Genomic DNA, 26,732 nt, shown 5'->3' on the forward strand with positions numbered 1-26,732 from the left:
GAGATTTATGACGCTTCCAATAACTCTGCCACCGTAGATATTCAGCTTCAACAAGATCTGCATCACCAAGAAATTTTCCATTAAATTCAACTGCCTCCTTCAGCTCATTAAAATCATTATCATCTGAAAGAGAGGGAACAAGATTTCCCAACAAAAGACTCCTATCGTGTTCAGATGCAAATCTTTCCTTGAGTTGTGTTAGCACAGAGTCCATAAATGGGAGAAAAATAGCTGCTCGATAGTACTCCTGCTGAGTTGCTGATTTAAAGGTTAGCCTTATGTTTCTGACGACCACTGATTGTTCAAGGCTTCTAGATGAAATCTTCGTACCTTTCCTCAGCTTGGGCAAAAAGTTGGTTGAACTTATCTCCATCACGATAGGACTGAAGTACATCTATGCAGCTTTGGACACTTCCAAGAGCTCCCATCAGTTCTTGTTGTGACCCCTGCAGCTTCTCTGGCAAGGGTTTAGTGACACTTAGAAGTTACAACTGAGGTGAGCACTTCCAAACTGATGAGAAAACCTGAGTCATTTATTGCTTTCTTGAAAGCAGTTGCTTGTCCAATTACCTCAGAGTCCCTGTTCGTAGATAAATCGTCAAGTGATGCCACCACTGCAGGATATACTTCACTGAAGATTAGGCTTAATTGCCTACTGATTCTTCACCCACCGTGTTTTGCAGTAATTACTCTTATTCATTATTTCATCATTATTTACCTACCTATTAACTGAATTGTCCGGGGCATCAGTTGAGTCAGTGGTGACTTTTCTTAAACCAGATAAAGTGAAGTGTTTTCTGGCATTTCATGGCCAAGGAGGAAATATGTGAAGAATGGAAAGTCACAAATCCCAAGCCTGCGTGAATTCAAGAAATGACACACGCTATAGAAAATAGTACTAGACAAAAAGAAAGTTTAGTTTATCAATCACAATTTTCAGAAATTTGGAATTTGTGGTCGGAAAATATTATACGAGTAACATGAATAGACTACGGCCACTGACTCTGTCGTCAATGAATGCTTCTCAAAATAGATCACCTACTCTTGTTCAACTAACCAGCTCCAGTGTTCAGGTGCTGAACACAAACAAGTTACTCGGCCACTCTACACTGTCCACTGTCAATCACAAAACAGTCAAAGGTGGTAATATAGCGGCAAAGGTCGAACTCACAGGTCCCATACGCGTCGCGCGTCGCCTGCCACTCTCCCCGTCATAATACATAAGGATATTACATACCACTGTCACCAGACAAGTTCGCTTGGTGCCTCTAGGGTATAAGTATATAGTCCTCCAATCACTTTGACAGCACCTTACACCTAAAATCAAGTAAATATGAGAGGAAAGAAGGCTTACACTTACGACTTGCGTGCTCTCTGCCCGTGCCATCCCTGTCTCGTATTGCTCTTTTTCCTGCTGGCTCCCCGCTCCCGCTATAAACACCCCTCAACCGCTTTCAGTTGACAACTTGACATCGCACTTATCACACAATTTTGTGAAACCATCATTTTATCACCTTACTTTTTATCACTCATAACACACCTTATATCCTACCAATTATTAACTCAAAACAAAACCATAGGGGAAATAACTCGGTCACTCGGTGCCACTGAGCTCTCAACTCCACACACACACACACACACACACACACACACATTCGTAATCGTAACACTAATTCCTATTATTTTTGTGTAATAAAAATGTATTCATTATTAATTTTTCTTGGCAATAGGGGGGGGGGGGGCAAGGCCGCATAGCCCCTCCCCCCCCTCTCGGTACGCCACTGGTGACAAATATGGAAAATTCAAGAGAGAGAGAGAGAGAGAGAGAGAGAGAGAGAGAGAGAGAGAGAGAGAGAGAGAGAGAGAGAGGAATCATCTGTCCTCAGGGGATGACCTCACTCTGATTAGCAGATATTTTGGGGCTGTTAAGACATGGACGAGGAGGGTCAGGGAAAGGAGGTAAGGAGGGGGGGGTGGAGCGAGGTGGCTATGAACGATGAATTCGTAAGTTTGAAAAGATCAGAAAAGATCGAACTCAGCCCCGCGTGTACGAGTGTGACTGGTTCTGGAAAGGGTCTGCGTGCATGGAGACTTGCTTGGGAATGGCGTTGTAGAGTGGGCGAGGCGACGCACCCCCCGGCTTATGCCACTATTGATTGACTGCTCGTGATAAGGTATTTTTCAGGCTCTAGAAAGTCTATAACGCTGACTTTCAAAAATCATGTAACGCCCAAGGGGTGAGGGGGGATATGGTAAAGTGTGTGTGTGTGTGTGTGTGTGTGTGTGTGTGTGTGTGTGTACCACAGGAGGCAGTCAATGGCTCCCCCCAATTAAAAAAAAAATAGCCCACATAAACATCAACAACCAGAAATGAACAGAGGAAGAATATCCAAACAGAAAATTCAAGACCGGTTGGAGAGGTGTCTTGATACTCCCCTCTTGAAAGTGTTCAAGTCGTTGGAAGGTGGAAATTATTAATACAGACGAAGGAAGGCTGTTAAGTTCCAGAGTTTCCCAGAGGAAGGGATGAAAGAATAAATATGCTGGTTAACTCTTGCATAAGGGATTTGAAGAGGATAGACCAAGAAACTCAACTTGACCTAATCCCACATGTTCTATTTCTCACGATGGATGAGGGTATGAAAAATAATAGTAAGGATGGGCCATACAATCAATTACACTGTTAAAGGGCTGGATAATGCCTTGGTGGGTGGTTGATTGGTGTTAACTCCCGCCAATCATCTCTCTCTCTCTCTCTCTCTCTCTCTCTCTCTCTCTCTCTCTCTCTCTCTCTCTCTCTCTCTCTCTCTCTCTCTCTCTCTCTCTCTCTCTCTCTCTCTCTCTCTCTCTCTCTCTCTCTCTCTCTTTCAAAACAAACTACCTCGCCCATAATATGTAGGTAATTTTTAGATTGCAGGAAGTAAGCCAATTAGTCGGTAGTTCTCCATTTTTTTATGTACATTGTTTGTGAGATATAATGGTAGTATTTTTATAGGCTTTGGAAACTCTAATAGTCTGTGAGAGTCTTGTATATATCTTAGCTGATTTTTCTTCCGTATGAAATCGCCGAAGTCTGTTGTTATGTAATTTCTTCTTCTTTATTTCACCCCTACTCATTTTTTCTTTCTCTACTTCTTCAATTTTCTGGGCCTGCCTTTCTTTAGTCTTGTATATATGTTAGTTTTTTTTTCAAGCATGAAACTGCATGTCTATTGTTAGGTCATCTCCTCTTCTTGTTTCACCCTTCTCATTCCTGTCAATTGAAAGCTTTCTGAACTTCATCTTCAGTTTTCTGGGTCTACCGTTTTTTAGTCTCTGATCTTGTCCGTGTTGAATCTTCGGACATCACTAACTTTCCTGTTGTTGATAGGTTTTGTAAGTTCTGCCAACTCTATTTCATCCCTTCTTGTTCTTACTTTCAAATTTAATTTATGCTTCTTTTAGCAGAGTTTTCTGCCTCTGTTCACTTGTGCCTCTCCTCCTACTTCTAGTGTTGTTCCATTACAATCTCAGTTAATTTGACATAAAACTTCTCAAGAGAGCTACTTCAGCCTCAATGAATTGCTTTCAGAATTTGATGAGAGTTTTAAAGAAAATTCTTCATCCTTTTCTCTGACTTTAAGAATATTTGGCTGATTCTGCTCGTTAACTTTTCCCTCTCGCTTCTTAGGTTTAAGCCCACTTTAAATCATACTGACTGGTGGTCGTTTAATTTCAGTCTACAAAGTACTCTCATAACCTTACTAATGTCTGAATTTTCAATAAATATGTCAGTTTTATTAATGCATCCCTACCACGGCTTTTTCATTTCAGTTTCTTCTGCACTTATCTTGAATAGTGTGTTTATGCGTCTAAGCCTTAGTGAGTTTTAAACCTGAGTTTAACCTACTGAGACACAGACAGAATCCCACAAGTGAGACTTTTTTTTTTTTTTTACATCCCCGCCTATAGCGCCGGTAGGCTTTCTTCAGGGGCCAGATGGTCGGCCGAAGCCCGTCGTGGCGCAGGCAATTTTTATAATGGTGCCAGTTATGCCAGTTATGTATATCACAACTAGGAAAATACAGCTCGTACTATACTACTTTGTTACAAGTTATGGCCATATTATGCCATTTTATTTTTCTAAGTGCCTACTATTCGTACATCCTATGTATCCTATGTAATTAAACACATTGTCTTAGGATGGGCAGCAGGCACCAATGTTCTCCCTAATTGTATTATTTCTTTTCTACAATAAATCAATACAATACAGTGATCATATTCCTGCCAGCTTTGCCGTGTCCCTGTCCTTCCTTGGTCCTGCAATGTGATGACGCTGGGGAACACAGACCTCTAAGATGAAGCGTCTCCTACTCCTTCTGTCGGTGTTTTGGAGAGGTGAGGGATTTTATTTCCCCCTTGTTTATTAAGTTTTCTGCTTTTGAATCCTCAAGGAAGAAGATTGTATTGACAACACTTTGTTAAGACTGTGTAGAACTCATCACCTCATCATCTAGTAATTTCTCCCAATCCTGCTTTTGTTTTCTTGGAAAAGTGAAGTATTTTATGAACTCCCAGTAATACATTTTGTGCTTCTGAAGTAAATCATCCACTTCTTGTGATGGCACTATACAACTTACAAGATGCAGCATAAGACTCATCCTCTTACTTATGCTGCTCTGGCGTGTAATGGTGAGGCGCTCTGGAAATTGTCATCTACTCCTGCTAATGCTTAAAAGGTTGCAAATGTTTAAATATAAGAACATAAGAACGTAAGGAGTGTGCAAGAGGCCGGTTGGCCTTTACAAGGCAGCTCCTGTACACTCAACCCCACCTTACCTCACCATCCATGGCTTTATCTAACCTCTTTTTGAATGTATCTATGGTATTGACACCCACAACATGGCTCCCAAGCCTGTTCCATTCGTCCACCACTCTATTGGTGAACCAATTCTTGCCTATGTCTTTGTTGAATATTTATTTAATTTGTCTAACTTATAACCATTGCCACGCGTCCTACCTGGCTCTTTTACTATCAAAATATTATTGGCATCCCCTTTATTAAAGCCCTTCATCCATTTATAGACTTCGATCAAGTCTCCTCGCAACCTTCGCCATTCTAGAGAGTGTAGATTTAAATGCTTCAGCCTGTCTTCATAAGGCAAGTTTCTCACCCCCTGAATCATCTTTGTCATCCTCCTCTGTACAAATTCTAACATTTTGTTATCCATTCTATAGTAGGGGGACCATAACTGAACTGCATAATCGAGATGAGGTCTAAATAGTGCTAGGTAAAGTTTGAGGATGACTTCAGCACTCCTATTGCTTACGCTCCTTGAGATGAAACCCAGTACTCTGTTGGCCCGATTTTTAGCCTGAATGCATTGAGCCCTAGGACGGAGGTCAGCGCTCACTAGGACTCCTAAGTCTCTCTCACGCCCAGACCTGCTTAGAGGAGTGTCATTTAAGGAGTAATTGTGTGAGGGGTTATACCTACCTACACTCAAAAAGCTACACTTCCCGACATTGAATTCCATCTGCCAATTCCCCGCCCAATCATATAGTCTGTCAAGCTCATCCTGGAGAACGGTAGCGTCCCTGTCTGATTGGGTAACTCTACCGATCTTGGTATCATCTGCGAACTTACTGACATCACTACTAATTCCTGTGTCCAAGTCATTGATGTAAATAATGAAAAGCAGAAGACCCAGCACCGACCCTCGAGGGACTCCACTAGTAACACTGCCCCATTCAGATTTTCTACCATCGATTTGCACTCTCTGCTTCCTACCACTAAGCCACGCCCTGATCCAGTTCAAAACTTTCCCATCTACGCCGTGAGCCTGTAATTTTAGTAATAGCCGGTGATGAGGGACTTTGTCGAACGCTTTACTGAAATCTAGATATAATATGTCATAGTTTTCATCTCGGTCAACCGCCTCGATTTCTTTAGTGTAGAAGGACAACAGGTTAGTAAGGCAAGACCTACCCTTTGTGAACCCATGCTGCGAATCATGAATTAAATTATGCTTTTCTAGATGGTCCCGAATGCTCCCGGCTATAATTGACTCCAACATCTTTCCTACAACTGATGTTAAGCTAATTGGGCGATAATTTGAGGTGGCTGACTTGTCTCCCTTTTTGAAAATCGGCGTCACATCAGCTACTTTCCATTGATTGGGCACATACCCAGAATTTACCGACATCTTAAAGATATCGGTAAGAGGGCCACTAAAGACCTCCTTACACTCTTTCAGAACCCTCGGGAATACCTCGTCTGGGCCCGGCGATTTGTTTTTCTTCAACCTACTAATCTCATCCTGGACTACTTGCCTAGTGATGATCACATCCCTCAACTTGTCTTTCTCTTCGCCCTCATATACCTGAACGCTCTCCGGAATGGTTGTTAGATTTTCCTGCGTGAAAACTGAGAGGAAATTATGGTGATGACGCCAGTAATAATGATCAATAAATATTTCCAATTTTTATTGTCTTGTAAGGATGAGAATGATGCCAGTGGTAATAACAAATACAACGTTTCCAGTGATGTCAGGGATAGCAACATAAACAATGATGCAAGTGATCTCAAGGCTTCCATAAAATATTCAGAACCTTTACTAATGTTTCAAAAGCTTCAGGTGTTTCACCAAAATGATTGTGTTGGTACGAACAAAATAGAAAACATCGATGTGATTTTTTTAGTAAAGATAATAATTCCACTAATAATGATATGCAACATAGAAATATAAATGTTCCTCCAAGGCTGTGCATCGTTGACGAGTGGTCCGCCGCTCCTGGATGCTGGCGATGAGCTGTTGATGAAGCCAAAGGAACCGCTCATCCTCAACTGCACGGGATCCAAGCCCTTGAACTGGAAGACTCCTGATGAAGAAATTGACTATGTAAGTACAATTTCTTTCCGTCCATTCTAGTGTTTCTGTCAACATAAAGAATTATGATGGTAGCAGCTGCATCACATCCCTCCCATAGCTTTGTAGTGTTAATACACACTCTTTGATATATTTTTGTCCACAGGAGAAAAAACAGCAATAAAACCTTTTTTTATAGCAACATGTTATAATGGATTGATTATTACAGCACTAAAAAAATAATGACACATCTGTTTGTCTCATGTTGTCACGATGAAGAGGTTGGAGGTTGTGTCGGTTGTCAACCCTGTGTTTGATAACCTCAAGGAAATTGAGGATCACAAGCAGATAAATTAATTGGTCTCTTTGAATTTTTACAGACTGTGAAAGGCTCTCCCACTGAGTCTACTTTGATTGTAAGTACTGCATATCAGGGATGATATAAAGGACCTCTATTTACTCTGTCTTGTAGAACAGACAAAATTGTCACCATATTAATTTTATTTAGTTAAAGTAAAGCATGTTATTTTTACAGCTGATTTTACGCGATGAGGAGTGATGGAAGCAGTCAGACTTTGTGTGTGCGTGTGTGTGTATTTACCTAGCTGTATTTACTTAGTTGTAGTATATAGAAACGGAGCTATGCTTATACTGTCCTGTTTCTCTATGTGCTATTATCCAACTTGACCTTAAATTCGTGAGTTGTCTTTGCGTGGGCCTCATCTTTTTCAAAGCCGTTCCAGGACTCCACCACTATTTTTGGAAAGCTGTTCTCCCTTATGTCTCTTCTACAGGCTTCCTTTCTCTCTCTTTTACAGGCTTCCTTTTTCATCTTCCTTCCATGACTCCTTGAGTCTCTTGTATCCCATGTTATTAGATCTTCCTTTTCCACTTCCTCCACCCCATCCAGCTCACTATACACCGCAATCAGATCTCCTCTCTACCTCCTCTATTCCAGTGCCGGTATGTTTAAATGTGTACCCATGAATGGCACGACACTGAGACCAACTATGTTGCTGCCTTCTGAATCCTTTCTACTTTCCTTATATTTGACTTTGTACTCGGCGATCATACTGTTGCTGCGTATTCCAAGCTTGGGCATATCACTGTCACAGCTAGTTTCTTCATCATTTCTTCATCCATATATTGAAAAGCAACTTTTGTTTTCACCAGGTTGTACGTCTCATCTATAATTCTAATTATGTGTTTCTCTGGCGACAAATCATCTGATACAGTTACCATATATGACGACTTATAAGACGCTTTGGGTTACTGGTTAATGGGGTTTTAGTGCTGCACTTGCCCTTAAATTAAGCTGCAAACATCTTCGCAAATATAAACAAGGTGGAAATCGCTTCTACACCAACAACGGCAACTCTTTTCTAAAGTAACAGTGTACTGTATAACAGTAGTACTTACCCGTACTTCATAAAAAAATAACACATCAAGAAGAAAATTGAGTGACGACACTTAACCATGCATCTACTATCGGATCGACTGATAGCTGGTGCACCAGTGAATGAAAAAAACGAATATGCTTGACCGATGAGTTTAGTCTCCCGGGGGTACTTACTCTGCAGGTAGCCGTGGGGAAGGGACCCCAGGTCACTCCGCCCAGGGCCTGGATGGAAGCTGCCCTGGGCCCGGGCTGTCCACTCAAACTCTCTCGATCCACCTACAGTCTGAACATCTGCTACACGAGACCTTTAACCATTATCCTCCCCGAAAGAGCTTGGAGCTTATAGTGACGGATTTTTCGACATGGCTCGGCTGGGACCTCACACACACACACAAAAAAAAAAAAAAGATAAAAAAAAAAAAAAACTGGAGAAGGAACACGGCCTCCGACTGATCCCCATTCATAGCTGGGTGAGAACGAATAAGGAGACTGGGCTATCCGTCTCTACTCTGCCGATGATCGAATCCTTAACGTCTCGATTGTGAGCCACGCACGAATTACTGCATGACGTTTGTGTGTGTGTGTGTGTGTGTGTAAAACAACTTATACTTACGCAGGTTGGTCAAATCTCCGCTCTCGTCATGACGTTTGAGGAACTTCATGACAGTTGTCTTGTACACCGTCAAATCATCGGCGATGGCCCGGTGGTTGTTGCCTAAATCCCGTGACTTAACTATGTTGGCACGAACAACTAGTGCTCTGTCTCTTCTGTTCATCGTGAAGACTGAACAGAGACTGACCAGACTATTGCCGAACACAACTGCTTTTCGACTCGCCCTATGGTTTTATACCACCTGACATTCGTTTGCGTAGCCTCTCGAGGGAATCTCCAGAGCCGTAATTCCTCCGAGCCACCTCCTTCGTGTTTACAAATCGTCTCTGAATCTGATAATTTATAAATTTACCTGTTCCTATTTTCCTGCTTCTACTACTACTACTAATACTACTACTGCTACTACTACTACTACTACTACTACTACTACTACTACGACAAATATTACTACTACTACTATTACTACTACAATTTCCACTACTACTACTACTACTACTACTACTACTACTACTACTACTACTAATAATAATAATAATAATAATAATAATAATAATAATAATAATAACAATAATAATAATAATAAAGCTGAAAGAAAAGTGGGTGTTTGAAAAGAAAGGTGAAGTAAAAAAGGAAATACTGAAAATAGAAAAGTTACAGGAAAAATAAATAAAAGATGAGTATAACCGTGAAATGGCAGAGGCCTTTTAAGTGAAAAATGGGAAAGTGTAAAAGATAATACAAATATTGAAAAAAGTTTTGAAACATTTAAAGAAATAATGGTAACTACAACAAAAAAAAAGTGTTAGGGATGAAAGTGGTAAGAGATGGAAAAAGAAAAGTAAATTCATGGTGAACAGAAGAGATAAGGAGGATAGTAAAAGAGAAAAGGGAACTTTTTAAGAAAACTCAAAAAAGAAATGTGGCTGAGCAAGTAAAAAGGGAAAGGAAAAAGTAATATAGTGAATGCAAAATGAAATTAAAAGAAGCAATAAAAGAAAGTAAGAAGAGAGTTGATGAAGACTTTGGAAAAAGACTAAGTGAAAAATATAAAGGGAACAGGAAATCATATTGGAAAGAAGTAAAAAACGAAAGAAATGCAGAAAATATCTCCTCAAGTAAAATAAATGAGGTTATGGATGATAATGGAAAGATGTTGAAAGACGGGGAAGCTGTGAAAGAGAGATGAAGAAAATATTTCAAAAACTTAATGAATTTTGAGGAAGGACGTCCAGCAGCTGTAATAGCAGCAGTTTTGAGTAGAGGTAGAGGAGGAGTATATAAAGAAAGAAGTATAGCATATGAAGAAGTAAATCAGGCAATAAAAAGATTAAAAGATGTAAAGGCAGCAGGAATTGATGGAATCACAGCATAAATGTTGAAGTGTGGAGGAGATGTAGTTGTTAAATGGATGGTCACGATATGTAAAGTAGCATGGAAAGGGGAGGGGGGGGGGTGCCAGCAGACTGGACGAAAGCCATCATAGTCCCAGTTTACAAGGGGAAGGGCAGGAGAGGGGAATGTGGGAGCTATAGAGGTATAAGTCTCCTGAGTATACCCGGAAAGGTATATGGAAAAGTCATAATAGAGAGGGTGCAAAGACCTACAGAAGAGAAAATCAGTGAAGATCAAGGAGGCTTCAGGAATGGAAGAGGATGTGTGGATCAGATATTTGCCTTCAGGATGGTAGTAGAAAAAAATAGCAAAGGAAAGAAACTATATGCTGCCTTCATGGATTTGGAAAAAAGCTTATGACAGAGTCGATTGGATTGCGTTGTGGGATGTTTTAAAGATTTCTGGTGTGGGAGAAAAACTGCTTAGTGCAATAAAGTCTTTCTATGAGGATGCATCTGCATGTGTCAAAATTACTGGAGAAACAAGTGAACATTTTGAGATAAAAGTGGGCTTAAGACAAGGGTGCATCATGTCACCATGGTTATTCAACATTTATATGGATGGTGTTATTAGAGAAATTAAGGGCAAAGTTGGAGAAGTTGGAGTAAGAATGTTCGATGAGGGAAGGAAGTGGGTACTGAATTCGATACTGTTTGCTGATGACACGGTGCTCATTGCAGAAAATGAAAGTGACCTACATTATTTGGTCAGTGTTTTTGATAGTGACTGTAACAGGAGAAAGCTGAAAGTAAATGTCGACACAAGTAAAGTGATGGTTTGTGAGCGAAGTAGAAGTGAGGTTGTAGATTTTGTATACCAATATAGAGTGGGAACTGAATGTGAAAAAGAATGCAAAATAATTTTGAATGGTGAAGAAACGGAGGTCAATGAGTTTAAGTACCTTGGATCAGTTATGTGTCAGCATGGTGGTACGGAGGGAGATATAAGAGAAAGGGCATTGCAAGGAAGAAGGGTGGTAGGATCTTTGGGACGAATCATGAATGGCAGAAGTGTGAGCATGGAGGTAAAGAGGGATTTGAGAAATACAATAATAGTACCAACCCTCACATATGCAAGTGAAAAGTGGGCCTGGAATGAAAGTCAGAGGTCTAGAGTGCAGGCAGTGGAAATGAGTTATTTGAGGAGTGTTTTTAGTGTGAGTAGAATGGATGGAATGAGTAATGAAAGTGTGTACGAGCGTTTTGGAATGTGTCACAAGGGTGAAGGGAAGCAGTGTGGAGTGGTGGAAGAAGTGAAGCGACAGACTTTAAAGTGGTTTGGCCACATGGAGTGAATGGAGGAGAGTAAGATGACCAGAAGGGTGTATGTGAGTGAGATAGAGGGAGGGAATGCTAGAGGACGACCTCCAGTTAGAGGTAAGGAAGAGATCTAGTATGTTGGGCCTGTCTCCAAGACGGTCGGGAATACGTGTAGGGTGCTGAACCAACTGCTCTAGGTCATTGAGGAGAGCAAAGTTGTAAGCTTGTTCACCAGGCTGGTCAGTGAAAAAGGATGAAAGCCAAAGCTGGTGGTGAACATTGAAATCTCCCAAGATGGAGATTTCAGGGAAGGGAGAGTGGGTCAAGATGTGCTCCACTTTAGAGTTCAAGTAGTTAAAGAATTTTACATAGTTAGTAGAGTTAGGTGAGAGATAAACAGCACAGATGTATTTAGTAGTAGAATGATAATGAAGTCTTAGACAGATGGTGGAAAATTCTGAGTAGTCAAGGTCGTGGGCACGAGAGCAAGTGATGTCGTTGCGCACGTAGGCGCAACATCCAGCTTTAGATTGAAATTTACGATAGAGATAGAAGGAGGGAACAGAGTAGAGATTGCTGTCAGTAGCCTCAGAAACCTGTGTTTCGGTGAGGAAGAGAAGGTGAGGTTTAGAGGAGGAGAGAGGGTGTTCCACAGAATGAAAATTAGAACGAAAACAGCGAATGTTGCAGAAATTGAGAAAAAAAAGGCTCGAGGAGTTATCAAGACACCTCTCAGGTCGGCAGCCAGAAGGGGAGTCCTCCCTGGGGGAATTTGTGGTTCCCCCCCCAGGCGGGGACTCCGAGGCATGGTTATTGAAGGCCATTTTGAATTTTGAATTTTGGGAATAGGTGTGTGTGTGTTGTGTGAATGTAGTGTGGTGTGGATAGAAGAGATCTGTCTTAAGAGAGCATGCTGAACTACTCTCTGGTGTTAATGAGACAATAGGGAACCGGTTAGTGAGGTAACGCGAAGGGTCTTTGGAGGGCTTCATCACCCTCCTCACTTCCCATATATACCTTACCGGGAGTGGCTTGCGCCCGTTCGGTAGGTGACTTCCTACCTACTCCAGCCAAACTCTGGGCCCCTCTCATTCATGGGCCCCTAGAATCCTTCTCCTGTTTTCCTCCCTTATCGGCGCCCCTGTCCATGCACCCTCTGCCTCTCCTAAACCCACACTGCTCCTCACCAACCATATACTCTGTCCCCCCATCGGACCCTATCAATCAATACTTCCCCATACACCTTGCCAACCACGCTCAACAAATTGATACCCCTAAAACTACCACACTCATACTTATCACCTTTACCTTTATACAGTGGCACTACACATGCACTCTTCCACTCCAAGGGGACGGCCCCCTCTCTGAAACACACGTTGAACAGCCTCACCAACTACTCCACAATCCCGATTCCACCTTTTTTAAGACATTCTCCATGACACCCATCCAACCCTGGGGCTTTTTCCGCTTTCATTTTCCCTTGTGCCATTTGCACCTTCTCTCTTGTATTGCTCCTTTCATTTTCCTCACCGATCACAGTTACTCTCCTAGCATCCCCACAGCCACTATCACTGCCTCTCTCTCATCTTCCACATTCAACAATACTTTAAAATATTCAGCCCATCTTCTTCTCACCTCACTCTTATCTACCAGCATCCTCCCATCTGCTCCCATCTGATGAACAAACCTTATACCCGGTAGGACCCCTCTGACAATGTCGCTGTCAACACCATATTTCTTTACATCTCAAAACAGGACTCTCGAGTCTCTAAGAAAGACCAGTTCTGGTAGGTCCCAGCACATATTGAAATTTTTAATAGTAAAATATTAGGATTTAATAAGTATGAAAAATTAAATGAGGTTTCACAAAACGAATTATGAATTGGTTGGATTTTTTTTTACTACAAAGGAGACAGCTCAAGGGCAACAAAAAGTGTAGAAAAAAAGAAAAAAAAAAGCCCGCTACTCACCGCTCCCACAACAGACAAAAGTAAAGAGTGTCCAAAAGAGTGAGGAGAGGTGTCTTGATACACTCTTCTTAAAAGAGGTTAAGTTATAGGCAGGAGGAAATACAGACGAAGGAAGGCTGTTCCAGTGTTTACCAGTATAAGGGATGAAAGAGTGAAGATGCTGGTTAACTTTTGCATAAGGGGTTTGGACAGTATAGGAATGAGCTAGAGTAGAAAGTCGAGTGCAGTGGGGCCGCGGGAAGGGGGAGGCATGCAGTTAGCAAGTTCAGAAGAGCAGTCAGCATGAAAATATCGATAGAAGATAGAGAGAGCGGCAACCTGGCGGCGAAATTTAAGAGGAAGAAGACTGTCAAAATGAGGAAGGGAGTTGATGAGACGAAGAGCCTTTGACTCTATTCTGTCCAAGAGAGCTGTGTGAGTGGAGCCCCCCCCCCCCCACACACACACATTTTCTTTTTTTACAACAAAGGAGACGCCTCAAGGGCAACAAAAAGAGTGTAGAAAAAAAGCCCGCTACTCATAGAAAAAAGTAAAGAGTGGCCAAAAGATAGGTCAATTTCGGGTGGAGAGGTGTCTTGATGGACTTTTCTTGAAGGAGGTCAAGTCATAGGCAGGAGGAAATGCAGACGAAGGAAGGCTGTTCCAGAGTTTACCAGTGTAAGGAATGAAAGAGTGATGCTGCAGGTTAACTCTTCATAAAGGGTTTGGACAGTATTGGGATGAGCTAGAGTAGAAATTCGAGTGCAGCAGGACCGCGGGAGGCGGGGAGGCATGCAATTAGCAAGTTCAGAAGAGCAGTCAGCATGAAAATATCGACAGAAGATAAAAAGAGAGGCAACATGGCGGCGGAATTTAAGAGGTAGAAGACTGTCAGTATGAGGAGGGGAATTGATGAGACGAAGAGCCTTTGACTCTACTTTGTCCAAGAGAGCTATGTGAGTGGAACCCCCCACACATGTGATACATAGTCCATACGAGGGCGGACAAGGCCCCTGTATATGGACAGCATCTGTGCGGGGTAGTAAAACTGGCGGAGACGATACAGAACGCCCAACCTCGAGGAAGCTGATTTAGTGAAAGAGGAGATATGGAATTTCCAGTTGAGATTTTGAGTTAAGGATAGACCAAGGATGTTTAGTGTAGGAGAAGGTGACAGCTAAGTGTTGTCGCAGAATAGGGGATAGGTATTTGAAAGATTGTGTTGAGTTCTTCTTGCCCCAATCGGAAATGACAGCAAGGTCTGAGGTTAAGCGTTCTGCAGCCTCCAGCCTGGAATCGTCTAGTTCCTGTTGAATTGGCCTTCTATCAAAAGAAGTTGTTAAATGCAGAGTAGAGTCATCGGCGTAAGAATAGATAGGACAGTTCCTTTTGGAAAGATCATCAGTGATCAACAGAAAGAGAGTGGGAGATAGAACAGAGCCCTGAGGAACACCACTGTTAATAGGTTTAGGGGAAGAACAGTGACCGTCTACTACAGCAGTGATAGATCGGTCAGAGAGGAAACTGGAGATAAAGGTACAGAGAAAAGGATAGAAACCGTAGGAAGGTAGTTTGGAAAACAAAGATTTGTGCCGGACACTATCGGAGGCTTTTGATATGTCTAGCGCAACTGAGAAAGTTTCACCGAAACGGCTAAGAGAGGATGACCAAGAGTTAGTTAAGAGATCAAGAGGATCGCCAGTAGAACGCCCCTTGCGAAGGTCAGAAGGTCAGAAGTGGAAAGGTGCTTTTGAATCTTCCGGTTAAGAATTGATTAAAAAGCTTTAGATAGACAGGAAAGTAAAGCTTTAGAGCTGTAGTTTGAGCGATTGGAAGGGTCACCCTTCTTAGGCACAGACTGTATGAAGGCGTACTTCCAGCAGGAAGGAAAGGTAGATGTTGATAGGCAGAGGCGAAAGAGTTTGACCAGGCAGGGTGACAGCACGGACCCACAGTTTTTAAGGACAATTGAAGGCACTCCATCAGGTCCATAAGCCTTCTGAGGGCTGAGGCCAGAGAGGGCATAGAAAACGTCATTCTTAAGAATCTTAATGACAAGCATAAAGGAGTCAGAGGGGGGATGAGTAGGAGGAATATGCCCAGAATCGTCCCGAGTGGAGTTGTTACAGATGTGATGCATACTCCATACGAAGGCGGACGAGGCCCCTTGTTTATGGACAGCATCTGTGCGGGGAAGAAGAACTGGCGGAGACGATACAGAACGCCCAACCTCGAGGAAGCTGATTTAGTGAGAGAGGAGATATGGAGTTTCCAGTTGAGATTTTGAGTTAAGGATACACCGAGGATATTTAGTGTAGAAGAAGGTGATAACTGAATGTTGTCGAAGAATAGAGGATAGGTGTTTGGAAGGTTGTGTCGAGTTGATAGGTCAAGAAATCGAGTTTTTGAGGCGTTGAAAGACACCAGGTTCTTTTTGCCCCAAACGGAAATGATAATAAGGTTTGAGGTTAAGCGTTCTGCAGCCTCCAGCTTGGAATCGTATAGTTCCTGTTGGGTTGGCCTTTTATCAAAAGAAGTTGAGTAATGCAGAGTAGAGTCAACGGCGTAAGAATGGATAGGACAGTTCGTTTTGGAAAGAAGATTATCAATGAACAACAGAAAGAGAGTGGGAGATAGGACAGGATAGGAGCCTCCTATAACTCACTCTGCGAGTTGGGTACCTCATTGGCCGACTGGTTAAGGAGTGGCTTTCCCATCTCGCTGTTCATTGATTTGATCCCCGACGCCGGCAAAATCTTTCCTTCTCTGGATTAATTTGTCGTGTTTTTTGTTACACGCTGTGGTCGTGTGGAAGTACAGAGAGGTGAATTCGGACATGTCACTGGTGGCAGCGGTGGGATCCTCTCCTGTATTTCTGTCGTGTCTCCCTTGAATAGGTAACAGGTAGAGTGATGCCCCATGCTCTCCGAAGAGTTCAGAGAAAATGGGAAGTTTCAGTGACAAGCACACATAAATTAATCTAGATGTCGAGGGTAAGTCGTGTAGAGCAGCTGACCTACCTGATGGGCGAGCCTCCTATAACTTACTCTGCGAGGGAGGTACCTCTGTTGCTGACTGGTTAAAGAGTGGCTTTCCCATCTCGCTGGTCGCGAGTTCGATCCCAGGTGCCGGCAAAACCTTCCTTGTCTGGATTAATTTCTTATGTGTTTTGTTACACGCAGTGGTCATGTGGAAGTATAGAGAATGGAATTCGGGCGTTTCATGATGACACGCTTCAAAGTTGGTAAACAATCCCGAGCCCCAACTAACAAATAACGGTACTACTCACTTTGTCTAGATGTAGAACTGACGTAGAGCGTTACAAAGATCAATTCCTTATATAACGGATCCGCTATATATACAGAAATTTCGGTGATATGTTAATCGCCCGAAAAAAAACACGGGAAATCAATACAATGTATTTAGCTCGTGTGATTTTTGGAGTGGGTGAAGCGTAGGGAAGATAGAAGGCGTCTGATTGAATTCCCTGCCTCTTTTAGGCCATGGACAGTGTATATTTTGGCTACATTGAGCATTGTACTTATTTACATATGTACGATAAAAGTAATCACCATGAAGGTTGTCGAAAGGCGAGACAGTATAAAGCAACTCGGAGAGCAGGTGGCGACGGCTCGGCGTCTTTTATCCAAGTGGGGCTTTGAGCCTCAAGTATACGTGACGTCAGTTTCGGTGAAGCTTCGAAGCTTCAACACATGGTGTCACTTATCTGCCACGTCAGCCAAAATACCAGCTTCAAATCGCTGGTATAAAAGTTTCTCCTACGATTTACCGTCGTAAATTTGAATCACAATAATGTTACTAATTACCCAAAGTGCAATTGACCCCAAATAGTGCATAATTTCTCCCTACTGACATAAATGATTTAACGAGAGGTAATTTTATACAAAGAAATTCCGACAATAAGGATCTAAATACATATGAAACTTTGAAAATGACCTGGTAGTGGGGAGGGCTATGAATGTCAAGCGAAAACCCTTCACCTGACATTCATAGTTTAAACCCGTTTATTTATTTGTTTATTTATTTTAAATGCCTGCCAAAATTGAAGTGCATCTTATAAGCCCATGCGTCTTATAAGCCGTCAAATACAATACTCCCAGGTCCTTCCTCATTGGTGTTTTTTTAATGCTTTCATTTCTCATTGTATAGTTACCCGAAATTGACGGCTTTAAGGTACGAAAAGCCTATTTTTGGGTCCACGAAAAAGCTTGTCCACTAGCTAGCGATAGAGGACTCGATCGCGCTGAAGGGACAACCCTGGATAAAACCGGCAACCTTATCCCACATCTGGATATAATGAATCCAGGCTGCACTAGAAATTTCGAACCCAACGAAGCAGGAAGGAACACGCCTGGCAGCCCTGTGCCATACCACGGACCGCCCTCAACCCCTCCCCCCCACCCCCTACACACACACACTTACACCAGATCATTCCTGTCTCAGAGGAGAACTCGCATGGGGACTGGGGACTCTGAACTTGGTGGGGACGGAAGGGTAGGAGGCCGAAGGCCGTGCGCTAGCTCTTTCGTGGACCCAAAAATAGGCTTTTCGTATCCCAAAATCGTCATTTTAGATCCCCTCCGAGCTAGTGCACTTGCTATCTACCACTTAGAGAAGGGGCAAGAAGTCCCCTGTCCCCGCGGGGAGAGGGAAGACAACTGCTCAAGACGCCCAAAAGTCCAAAGAAGAACAGGCGAAACAGAAAGTGAGCAGAGAAACAAACGCCTCATCCCAGATACGCCAGTGTTGGAAGAAATGGAAGCTAAGGTAAATATCCTGTGAAAAATTCAGTAATACAATTTTACATGAATTTAAGATAAAGTACCCCGGCCAGGCTCGCCAAGTGAAGGGAGACTCTGCAACGCGAAAATTTTCCACGACAGAGTAGGAGAGGTAACGAGCCTCGAAGCATGAAGCTGAATACCATAGGCTCCCTTCCCGTACCCTTGCCAACGAGTGCGTGAGTGGTGGTGAAGAAAGGATTTTTCCTATCAAGCTGGAACTACCACACGCAAGAGCCGGTGGTCCTCTCCTGCGTCATGTCCCGGATCACGGACGCGGGAAAGAGGAAGACAGCAGTCCTGTCACCAGAGAACGTCGTCCACTATACGGGAAAAACGTCGTTCACTACAGGGGGGGGAACGCGTTAATACCCAGGCTGTGATGCTCTGAACCCCTTTTGCCTGGAATGAGGCCTCCTAAAGGGAACGGTCCCTGGGAGCATCTGTTCTGCATTTACTGCCTTAGGGGCACTGGAGGACTTTCGCAAGGGTCCCGAAGGAGCCAGGGAAAAAAAGAGGGGAAAAAACAGGAGGAAAACCGAACGTCGAATTAGACCTAAACCCCAACCAAAACTGAGGTCCTCTGCCATAAACTTAATTTTTCTCGTGACCCTGACTGATCCAGTCAGGGTCACGAGAAAAATTAAGTTTATGGCAGAGGACCTCCTTTACTAGGAGCTCTTTTTAAGGTTAGCGACTGCCCTCCCGAGCTAGGCGAGGAACGCCTCCCTCTGGATGAAGGGCTCTAGCCAGTCGTAGCGAACCGCACCCTACTCTGGTTGAAGAAGCCATTCAAGAGGCACAGAGCGTGCAAGGACCAGAGCTGGTGACCACGGAACTAGAAAGTCGCCGAGTGGCCTTGCGCTACACGGAGAAGCTTTTGACTAGCTTGAAAAAGGAAGTCATTACCGCGAAACGGAAGGGGTGAAACAAAAGAATCACTCTACTGTCCCCACTATCGGTGAATCGCCCTATCCTTATCCGCATGAGGTGAAGCTGGGCGGCAAGAGAACTACAAATAGTCGTGCTTCCTCCCTCGCACCAGAAAGCAGACAGAGAAGCTCCAGAAGCTATACAACGCCAACCCAGAATCTACTAACCATTACAAAAGATAGGTGAAAGGGGAAGGAGGGGCGAAGAAAGGGAAGAGGTGAAATAATGTATCACCCTACTTTTCCAGGAAAACCGAATGACCTAGTCCTTCGTCGTAAGGGGAAGGCGAAAAAAGAGACAAAAACGCCGCACGGAGTGGGGGATGGGGGTATAAGGAGCGGACGAAGGTGGCGAGCGAGCCACATATCGTACCACTCCCAGCGAACGAGGCACGAATCGTCGCATTTTCAGCGAACGAGATATGAATCGTCGCACTCCCTTACTCGCTCCGGCCAACAGACAGAGAGGAAAGGTAGCGGCGAAGCTCCTCAAAACACTAAGAGCGGGGAATGAGACACGAATCGCCGCACTGCATCCCTCACTCCGACTAGCCGACAGAGATGGGAGGCAGCGGCGAAGCTCCAGGAGTCACAAATGGCCACGAAAAGACTCCGACCAACAGACAGAGAAAGGAAGCCGCAGGGAAGTCGCTAATAGCCAAACCCCACGTGGAAAGGAGCAGGGGGAAAGGGAGGGGACTACGAATCTTCGCACACCTCCCTCACGACCGAGGTGGTGGCGGCGAACCGCTGAAAGCCGTGAACAGCCGAGGAAGCGTAGTGAAAGAGCCCTGAAACACCGCCCTCCCTCCGTCACTCCGACCAGCAGACCAAAAAGGGAGGTGGCAGCGAAGCTCCAGAAGCCAGAAAAGCTGAAGAGGAACAGCGAAAGAACCGCGAAACACCACACTGTCCCTCACTCCGACCAGCCGAAGAGGAAGGGACGTAGCGGCGAAGCTCCGGGAGTCACGAAAGAATGGCCCTTCACTTCGACCAACTGACAGAGGTGGGAGGAGGTGGTAAAGCTCCTGAAGTCAGAAACGGCCGAGGAGCGGCGACAAAATCACGCATTGCCGCACTGCATCCATCACTCCAACCAACCGACAGAGGTGAGAGGAAGAGGCGAAGCCAGGAACGGCCGAGGAGTAGCGAAAGCATTCCGAATCGCCGCACTACATCTGTCATTCCGACCAACCGACAGAACTGGGAGGAGGCGAAGTTTAGAAAGCCAGGAACGGCCGAAGAGCGGCGAAAGCATTCCTAATCACCGCACTGCATCCGTTACTCCGATCAGCCAACAAGACGGGAGGTAGTACAGTGAGGCTCCAGAAACCACGAATGGCTTGCCTAGGAGGCACGGCAAAAGAGCCACGAATCGCCGTCTCTCCTCTGTGTCCCCCACCTGCCGGCAAAGAGAGGAGGTGGCGGCGAAGCTCCTGAAGCCACGAATGCCCGAGGAGGAGCAGCGGAAGATCTCCAGATCGCCGCACTCCATCCCGTATTCGGACCAGCCGACAAACACGGAAGGTAGCTGTGAAGTACCAGACACCTCGAATGGCCTGGGAGGCTCTGCAAGAGCTACGAATTCCGTACTCCCTCCGTTCCCCGACCAATCCACAGAGAGAGGAGAAGGAAGCGAGGCTCCAGAAGCCACGAATGGCTGAGGAGAGCGGAGAAGAGAGTTGTCTCCGGTAGAACGCAAAAGGTCTCCCGCCGCAGAGCCAGAAAAGCTGCGGTGGACTTGTCGATGGCCCCATCGGAAGGAGGGGGAACCCGGAGACAACACAGGCAAAGCCAACGCCTTACAGATATCAGGGGGAAGGATCACAACTCCTGACCCGCGCAAAACCGCATGGAAGTTGTCCTCCAAGTCCATGACCACGAGGGCCGGTCTCGACGAGTGGGTTGACCAACAGGACGAGATGGAAGGATGTGGCGAAACGGGGAAGCTCCAGAAGGCAAGAAGCGCCGAAACCCAAACCTTCGCCTTCAACCATCGAAAGAAGGGGAGGGGAGAGCCGACGAGGAGGAGCGTCGAAGGAACCACGAAGTATCGAACACCGCCACACTAGCCACCATACAGAGATGGGAGGTAACGGCGAGCCGATGAAGCTCCGGAAAGCAGGAACAGAGAAGCTCATTCCCCTACCTTCAGCCAGTGGGTAAGGGAGAACAGGCCAGGCAAAAGTCAACGTGCTCCAACTCTCCATCTTGGAAGGGAAGGTAGAGAAGGGCCGTAAGGAAAGGGGGAGAGTAGAAACGGCAGCGAACTCCTGTGCCCTCGGCGCTAAGAACCACCCACACATACACTCACACTCCGCCTATCGACGATAATGCAGAGTGGGAGGGGGGTGAAGGGCCAGGACAGGCGAGTAGGAGCGGAGGACCAACGGGAAAGAAGGAGGGAGGAGCCCAAAGGCCCTCCCCCTTCGCCACACAGGAAGGGCTCTTTACTTACCAGGAGAACACGTAGATGACCCGCATGGAGTGACGAAAGGGCCACGAAACGTCACTCCATCCTTCACCCAGACCAGAAGAGAACAGGAAGGTGGCTGCAAAGCGGCGAATCTATAAAGCACGAAGCGCAGACCCCAGCCCCTTGCCTTCAACAGGCAAAAGGAGAAGGGGAAGGGGTGGGGGAGGCCCGTGCGCCATATATCACCGTGCACCGCTCCATTCCTGGGGAAGAAGACAAGGTCGGGCCGGGAGGAAGTGCTGAGTATCGACGACTCTGACATTAAGTCCCCTCAGCGCCCTAAACACACGAACCCAGTCCACCTATCGCTGAAAGAGCAGAGCTGACTGGGGAAGGGCCAGAGCAGGACGAACAACAGCGGTAAGCCGGCTAGGAGCTAAAAGTCCCCCCTCCATGTCCCACTGGGAGAGAAGTAGGCTTACCTTATGTAGCACGTTGATGACCAGCGTGGAACGACGAAGGGGCCACCAAGCGTCGCTCTTCATCCCTCACACCAGCAGAGCGCAGGGAGGGATCGACGAAGTTCCAACAGGCACGAAAACGCCGGCCTCAGCCCCTCGCTCTCAATCAGAGAGCGGAGAAGGGGAGGGGGAAGGCGGGGGGCTGGGCGCCAACAGTCATCGTGCTCCATTTCCCTTTCCTGGGAAGCAAAGAAAAGTCGGTTCGGGGGGAGGAGGAGAGTAGCGACGGCTGCGAAGACGAAGTCCCCTCGGCGCCATAAGCCAATATCACTCACTCAGCCTATAGTTGATAGTACAGAGTTGGCTGGGGAAGGGCCAGGTCATTAGGCTTACCTTATAGTGTGTAGAATTGTAGATGATCAGTGTTGAACGACGCAAGGGGGCTGGGGCCTGGGCGCCGTAAGTCACCAAGCTCCGTCTCCCTTTCCTGGGAAGGAAGGGACAGACGAGCCGGGAGGAATAGTAGAGTAACGACGGCTGCGAAGAGGAAGCAGCCCATTCGGCGCCATAAGCCACACCCACCCACTCCACCTATCGTTGACGGTGCAGAGTGGGGGGCAGGGGCCTGGGCGCCATACGTCACTATGATCCGTCTTCCATTCCTGGGAAGGAAGGGAGAGGCAGGCCTGGAGAAGGGGCTGAGGAGCGGTGAAGATGCAGCACCCTCGGTGCCATAAACCACACACACACACACACACACACATGGACAACACAAAACATGGTCACCATCAACGACACCAAAACTACACTCCTACACATCAACACCTCCTCTGCCCCTGTTGCCCCCCCTGTGGTGTCCATCAACGACACTCCCCTCCGGGTAGTTACATCAGCAAAACTACTTGGAGTCACCCTGGACAACAAACTCACATGGAAGGAGCACGTCTCCCAGCTCACCAGATCTGCCACCTATAAACTGTACCTGCTGAGGAGACTCTAAACGCTGGGGGCCCCTGAGTGTGCGCTGGCGAGCGTGTACTCCTCGTTCATCCTCCCCAAACTGACATACGCGTCCCCAGCGTGGTCTTCCTCCATCAACATCACGCAGCGCCGCCAACTTGAACGCGTCCAGAAGCGAGCCTGCAAAATCATCCTGGGCCCTCACTACACCAGCTACCAGGACGCCCTCGACTCCCTCCATCTCACCAGCCTACAACACCGTCACGAGACCCTACTACACCGGTTCGCAACCAAGCTTCTCAACCAGCCCAGACACAGACACATCCTCCCACCCGCAGTGAACCGCCCTCAGCAATCAGTGCGACACCACAACATTATTGCCCCGATACGGGCACGGACTGACCGCTATAAGAACAGCGCAGTGCCCGTGATGGTCAAATATATCAACAATGCAAATTAAGAGCAGCACAATTTGTATGTTTTGTAAATATTTTTCATTAGGACTTATTGTTGTTATTATGATTATTATTATTATTATTATGATTACTATTATTATTATCATTATTATTATCGTGATTATTATCGTGATTATTATTATTATCTTTACTATGATTATTGCTATTATTGTTATTTCTATTTTCCTTTTTATTTTCGATCATACTACTTTGTTCATTTGTCTCATTCATTTCATTTCATCTTCCATTGATGTATATTTTCAGCTCTAGGGCTGCCTGGTACTTCATGAAATAAACCGTTTATTATTATTATTATTATTATTATTACACACACACACAGGCGTCATAGATCACACCCACCCACTCCGCCTATCGTAGATAGTACCGAGTGGGGTGGGGAGGGAGGGGCTAAAAAGCGAAGGCTATGAGAAGCCACCGTCGGCGCAAGAGACCACACACACACACTCCGCCTACTGGCAGTAGTGCAGAGTTGGGTGGAGAAGGGCCAGGTAGTAGTCTTCCCATAGATCACCCGTCGATGACCAGCATGGGGCAGGGGAGACGAAGTCGATTCCACGATGGGCAGCGAGAGAATGAACTGGTGGGGTGTGAGAGGGCGGTCCGTGGGATGGCGCAGGGCTGCCAGAAGTGTTCCTTCCTACTTTGTTGGGTTCGAAATTTCTAGTGCAGCCTGATTCACTATGTCCAAATGTGGGATAAGGTTGCCGGTTTTATCCATGGTTGTCCCTGGAGCGTGATCGAGTCCTCTATCGCTAGCAAGTGCACTAGTTCGGAAGGGATCTAAAATCTCTTTTTGCTTATTCCGAATTCCATCACACTGTACTTTCTGATGTTTAATTCCATTTCCTATCTACAACTCCACTCCCATATCCAATTCAGTTCATGTTGCAGGTCTTGACAATCCTCTTCACTTCCAATCTTCCTAAATAACTTGGTACCATCAGCAAACAAACTCATATAAGTGTTTAGTCCCTTCGTCATGTCGTTGATATATATTGTAAACATGATCGGAGCCAGTATCGACCCCTGTGTGACTCCAATGATCACTATCCTCCATGAGGACCTCACATCCCTGTTCACCGTCCTCATTTCCCTGTTTTATAAAAAGTTCATCCACCTCAAAAGACCTCCTCTCAGTCATCTGATGTACTTCATCTTCCACAGTAGTCTCTTATGTGACATCTTGTTGAATGCTTTCTGTAGATCTAAGTAAATTCCGTCAGCCCAGCCATCCCTTCCTTGTACTATGCATATCACTCGCGAGTGAAAACACATCAAATTCATTGTACAAGATCTTCCTCCTCGAAAGCCATACTGCTTGTTCATCAATCTGTTTATTTTTTATTTTTTACTCTAGGTAGTTCATTCATTTATCTTTGATCTGCCTTTCACTGATCTTCGCTACCACACTTGTTAAAGAGACTGGCCTATAGTTCCAAGTGTCTTTCCGGCATCCTCCTTTGTAAACTGGTATGATGTCTGCTCGCTTCCAGTCTGCTGGGACCTTACCCTCTGCTAGTGAGCTGACTATGACGCATTGGATCTCATCAGCTAATAGCTTACTACACTCCCTCAGGACCAAACCTGACACACCTTCCTTGTGTTTTTCAGCTTGCTGCCGACATATCTATGAAATAACTTCGGCTGTTTTTTGAAGATTTTTTATTACATTCCTCTCGTAATACCTCTGTTCCTCTCTTCGTATTCTAATGTATTTATTTCTTGCTTGTTTGTACTTCACCCATAGGACTTGTCTTTTCCTTCTTCTTCATATGTTCCATGCTATATCTCTTTCTTCATTCACTATTTTACATCTTCTGTTCAACCAAAATTTATTTCTAGTCTCTCTGTTCCCCAGTTTTGGTACTTTTTGTTTTACTCCCTCATTGTAAGTTTCGAGTGAAGACAGCCACTGCTCTTCCACTGCGTCAGGCCCGTAGAACTTTCTCCAGTCCACTTCTGCAAAGTGGTTCCTCAATTGTGAATAGTTCACCTTGCTGTAATTGTATCTCCCAATTTTGTGGTGTTCTCTTCTGCTCACTTCTATCATTCATCGTAAACTCAATAACCACTTGATCACTTCTTCCTAGAGGACTTATGTCCAACACCATTTCTACTATTTCTGGCTCCTTTGGGAACACTGGATCCAGCCTTGATACCTTCGTAATTCTCCCATGACCCTTCACCTCCCTCTGCCGTCCACTCCTCCCAACACACCTCTTTCCAGTTGAAGTTGAATTCCCCATCATTGTTAGGTTGTCACTCCCACTAATCATATCCTCCACACGTTCACTTGTCTTTCATCATAATATCATATTTTTCTCTACCTCAAGATATAATTTTTTGTGGAACATACACTACATCAAAGTGTCTATTTCTTCTTCCTTCCTGTTGTACTCCTACTTTTATTATTTCAGCACATCCTTTACCATAGCTTACGGCCTTACATTATCAACTTCCAGGTCTTTCTCTACCAAAATCATCACTCCCCCTCCTTGTTTTCCCTTTCGTCTTTTCACCATGCATTATAATTTCGGTGGCCAATTTTGGGGGGCATGATTGCATCACTTTTTTTTTTTTTTTTTTTACATCCTCGCCTATAGCGCCGGTAGACTTTCTTCAGGGGCCAGATGGTCGGTCCAAGCCCGTCGTGGCGCAGGAATTTTTTTTTATTGTGGCGCCAGTTATGCTTGGATCATGCTCTCCCCCGGAACTCATTCTTGATTCACTGGACGGTTTCTTCTAGAGTCCGGGTTGATGGGTGGTCTTCTGGACAGCATGTGGGTAGTCTTAGGCCACTCGGCGGTGACTGAAAAATCCCAGGTGGTAGCATGGGGATTCGAACCAACGTTGTCCATGGCGTGGTGAATGTGAGCCCAGCACGTTAACCACTCAGTCACTGCCTACCCTTAAATTAGTTTCAACGAGTCCCATGATGTCCAGTTCATTTTCCCTTATATACTCAATTTGCTCTGTCTGTGTATGTTTCATTCAAACTAGTATATGCCACCTTTAGTTAATTTCCTCCATGTGCATACATGCATGCCTGTGTGTGTGTGTGTGTGTGTGTGTGTGTGTGTGTGTGTGTGTGTGTGTGTGTGTGTGTGTTTTAGGAACAGCTAAAAACTGCATGTAAATATTAAGCTGTTCCATTAGACAAGCTAGGCAAAAGCTGCCACAAAATTGTTTTTTTCTGTTTTCTTAGCTTTTTTTCTTATTTGTTCA

The 26,732-nt window shown here is 45.0% G+C and overlaps 1 protein-coding gene across 1 annotated transcript in view; it reads left to right on the top strand.

Moving 5' to 3' along the window:
* Window positions 1-4,232: 4,232 nt before the first annotated feature.
* The window catches only part of LOC127008167 (platelet-derived growth factor receptor beta-like), a gene marked incomplete at its 3' end in the record, with an annotated part of 22,877 nt that continues 377 nt past the window's right edge, over window positions 4,233-26,732 (top strand). The window contains 3 exon segments of the mRNA XM_050879850.1: window positions 4,233-4,377; window positions 6,742-6,881; window positions 7,229-7,264. Coding sequence (XP_050735807.1) covers window positions 4,338-4,377; window positions 6,742-6,881; window positions 7,229-7,264 — 216 coding nt within the window.

Source organism: Eriocheir sinensis, chromosome 4 (genome assembly GCF_024679095.1).
Source record: "Eriocheir sinensis breed Jianghai 21 chromosome 4, ASM2467909v1, whole genome shotgun sequence".
NCBI lineage: Eukaryota > Metazoa > Arthropoda > Malacostraca > Decapoda > Varunidae > Eriocheir > Eriocheir sinensis.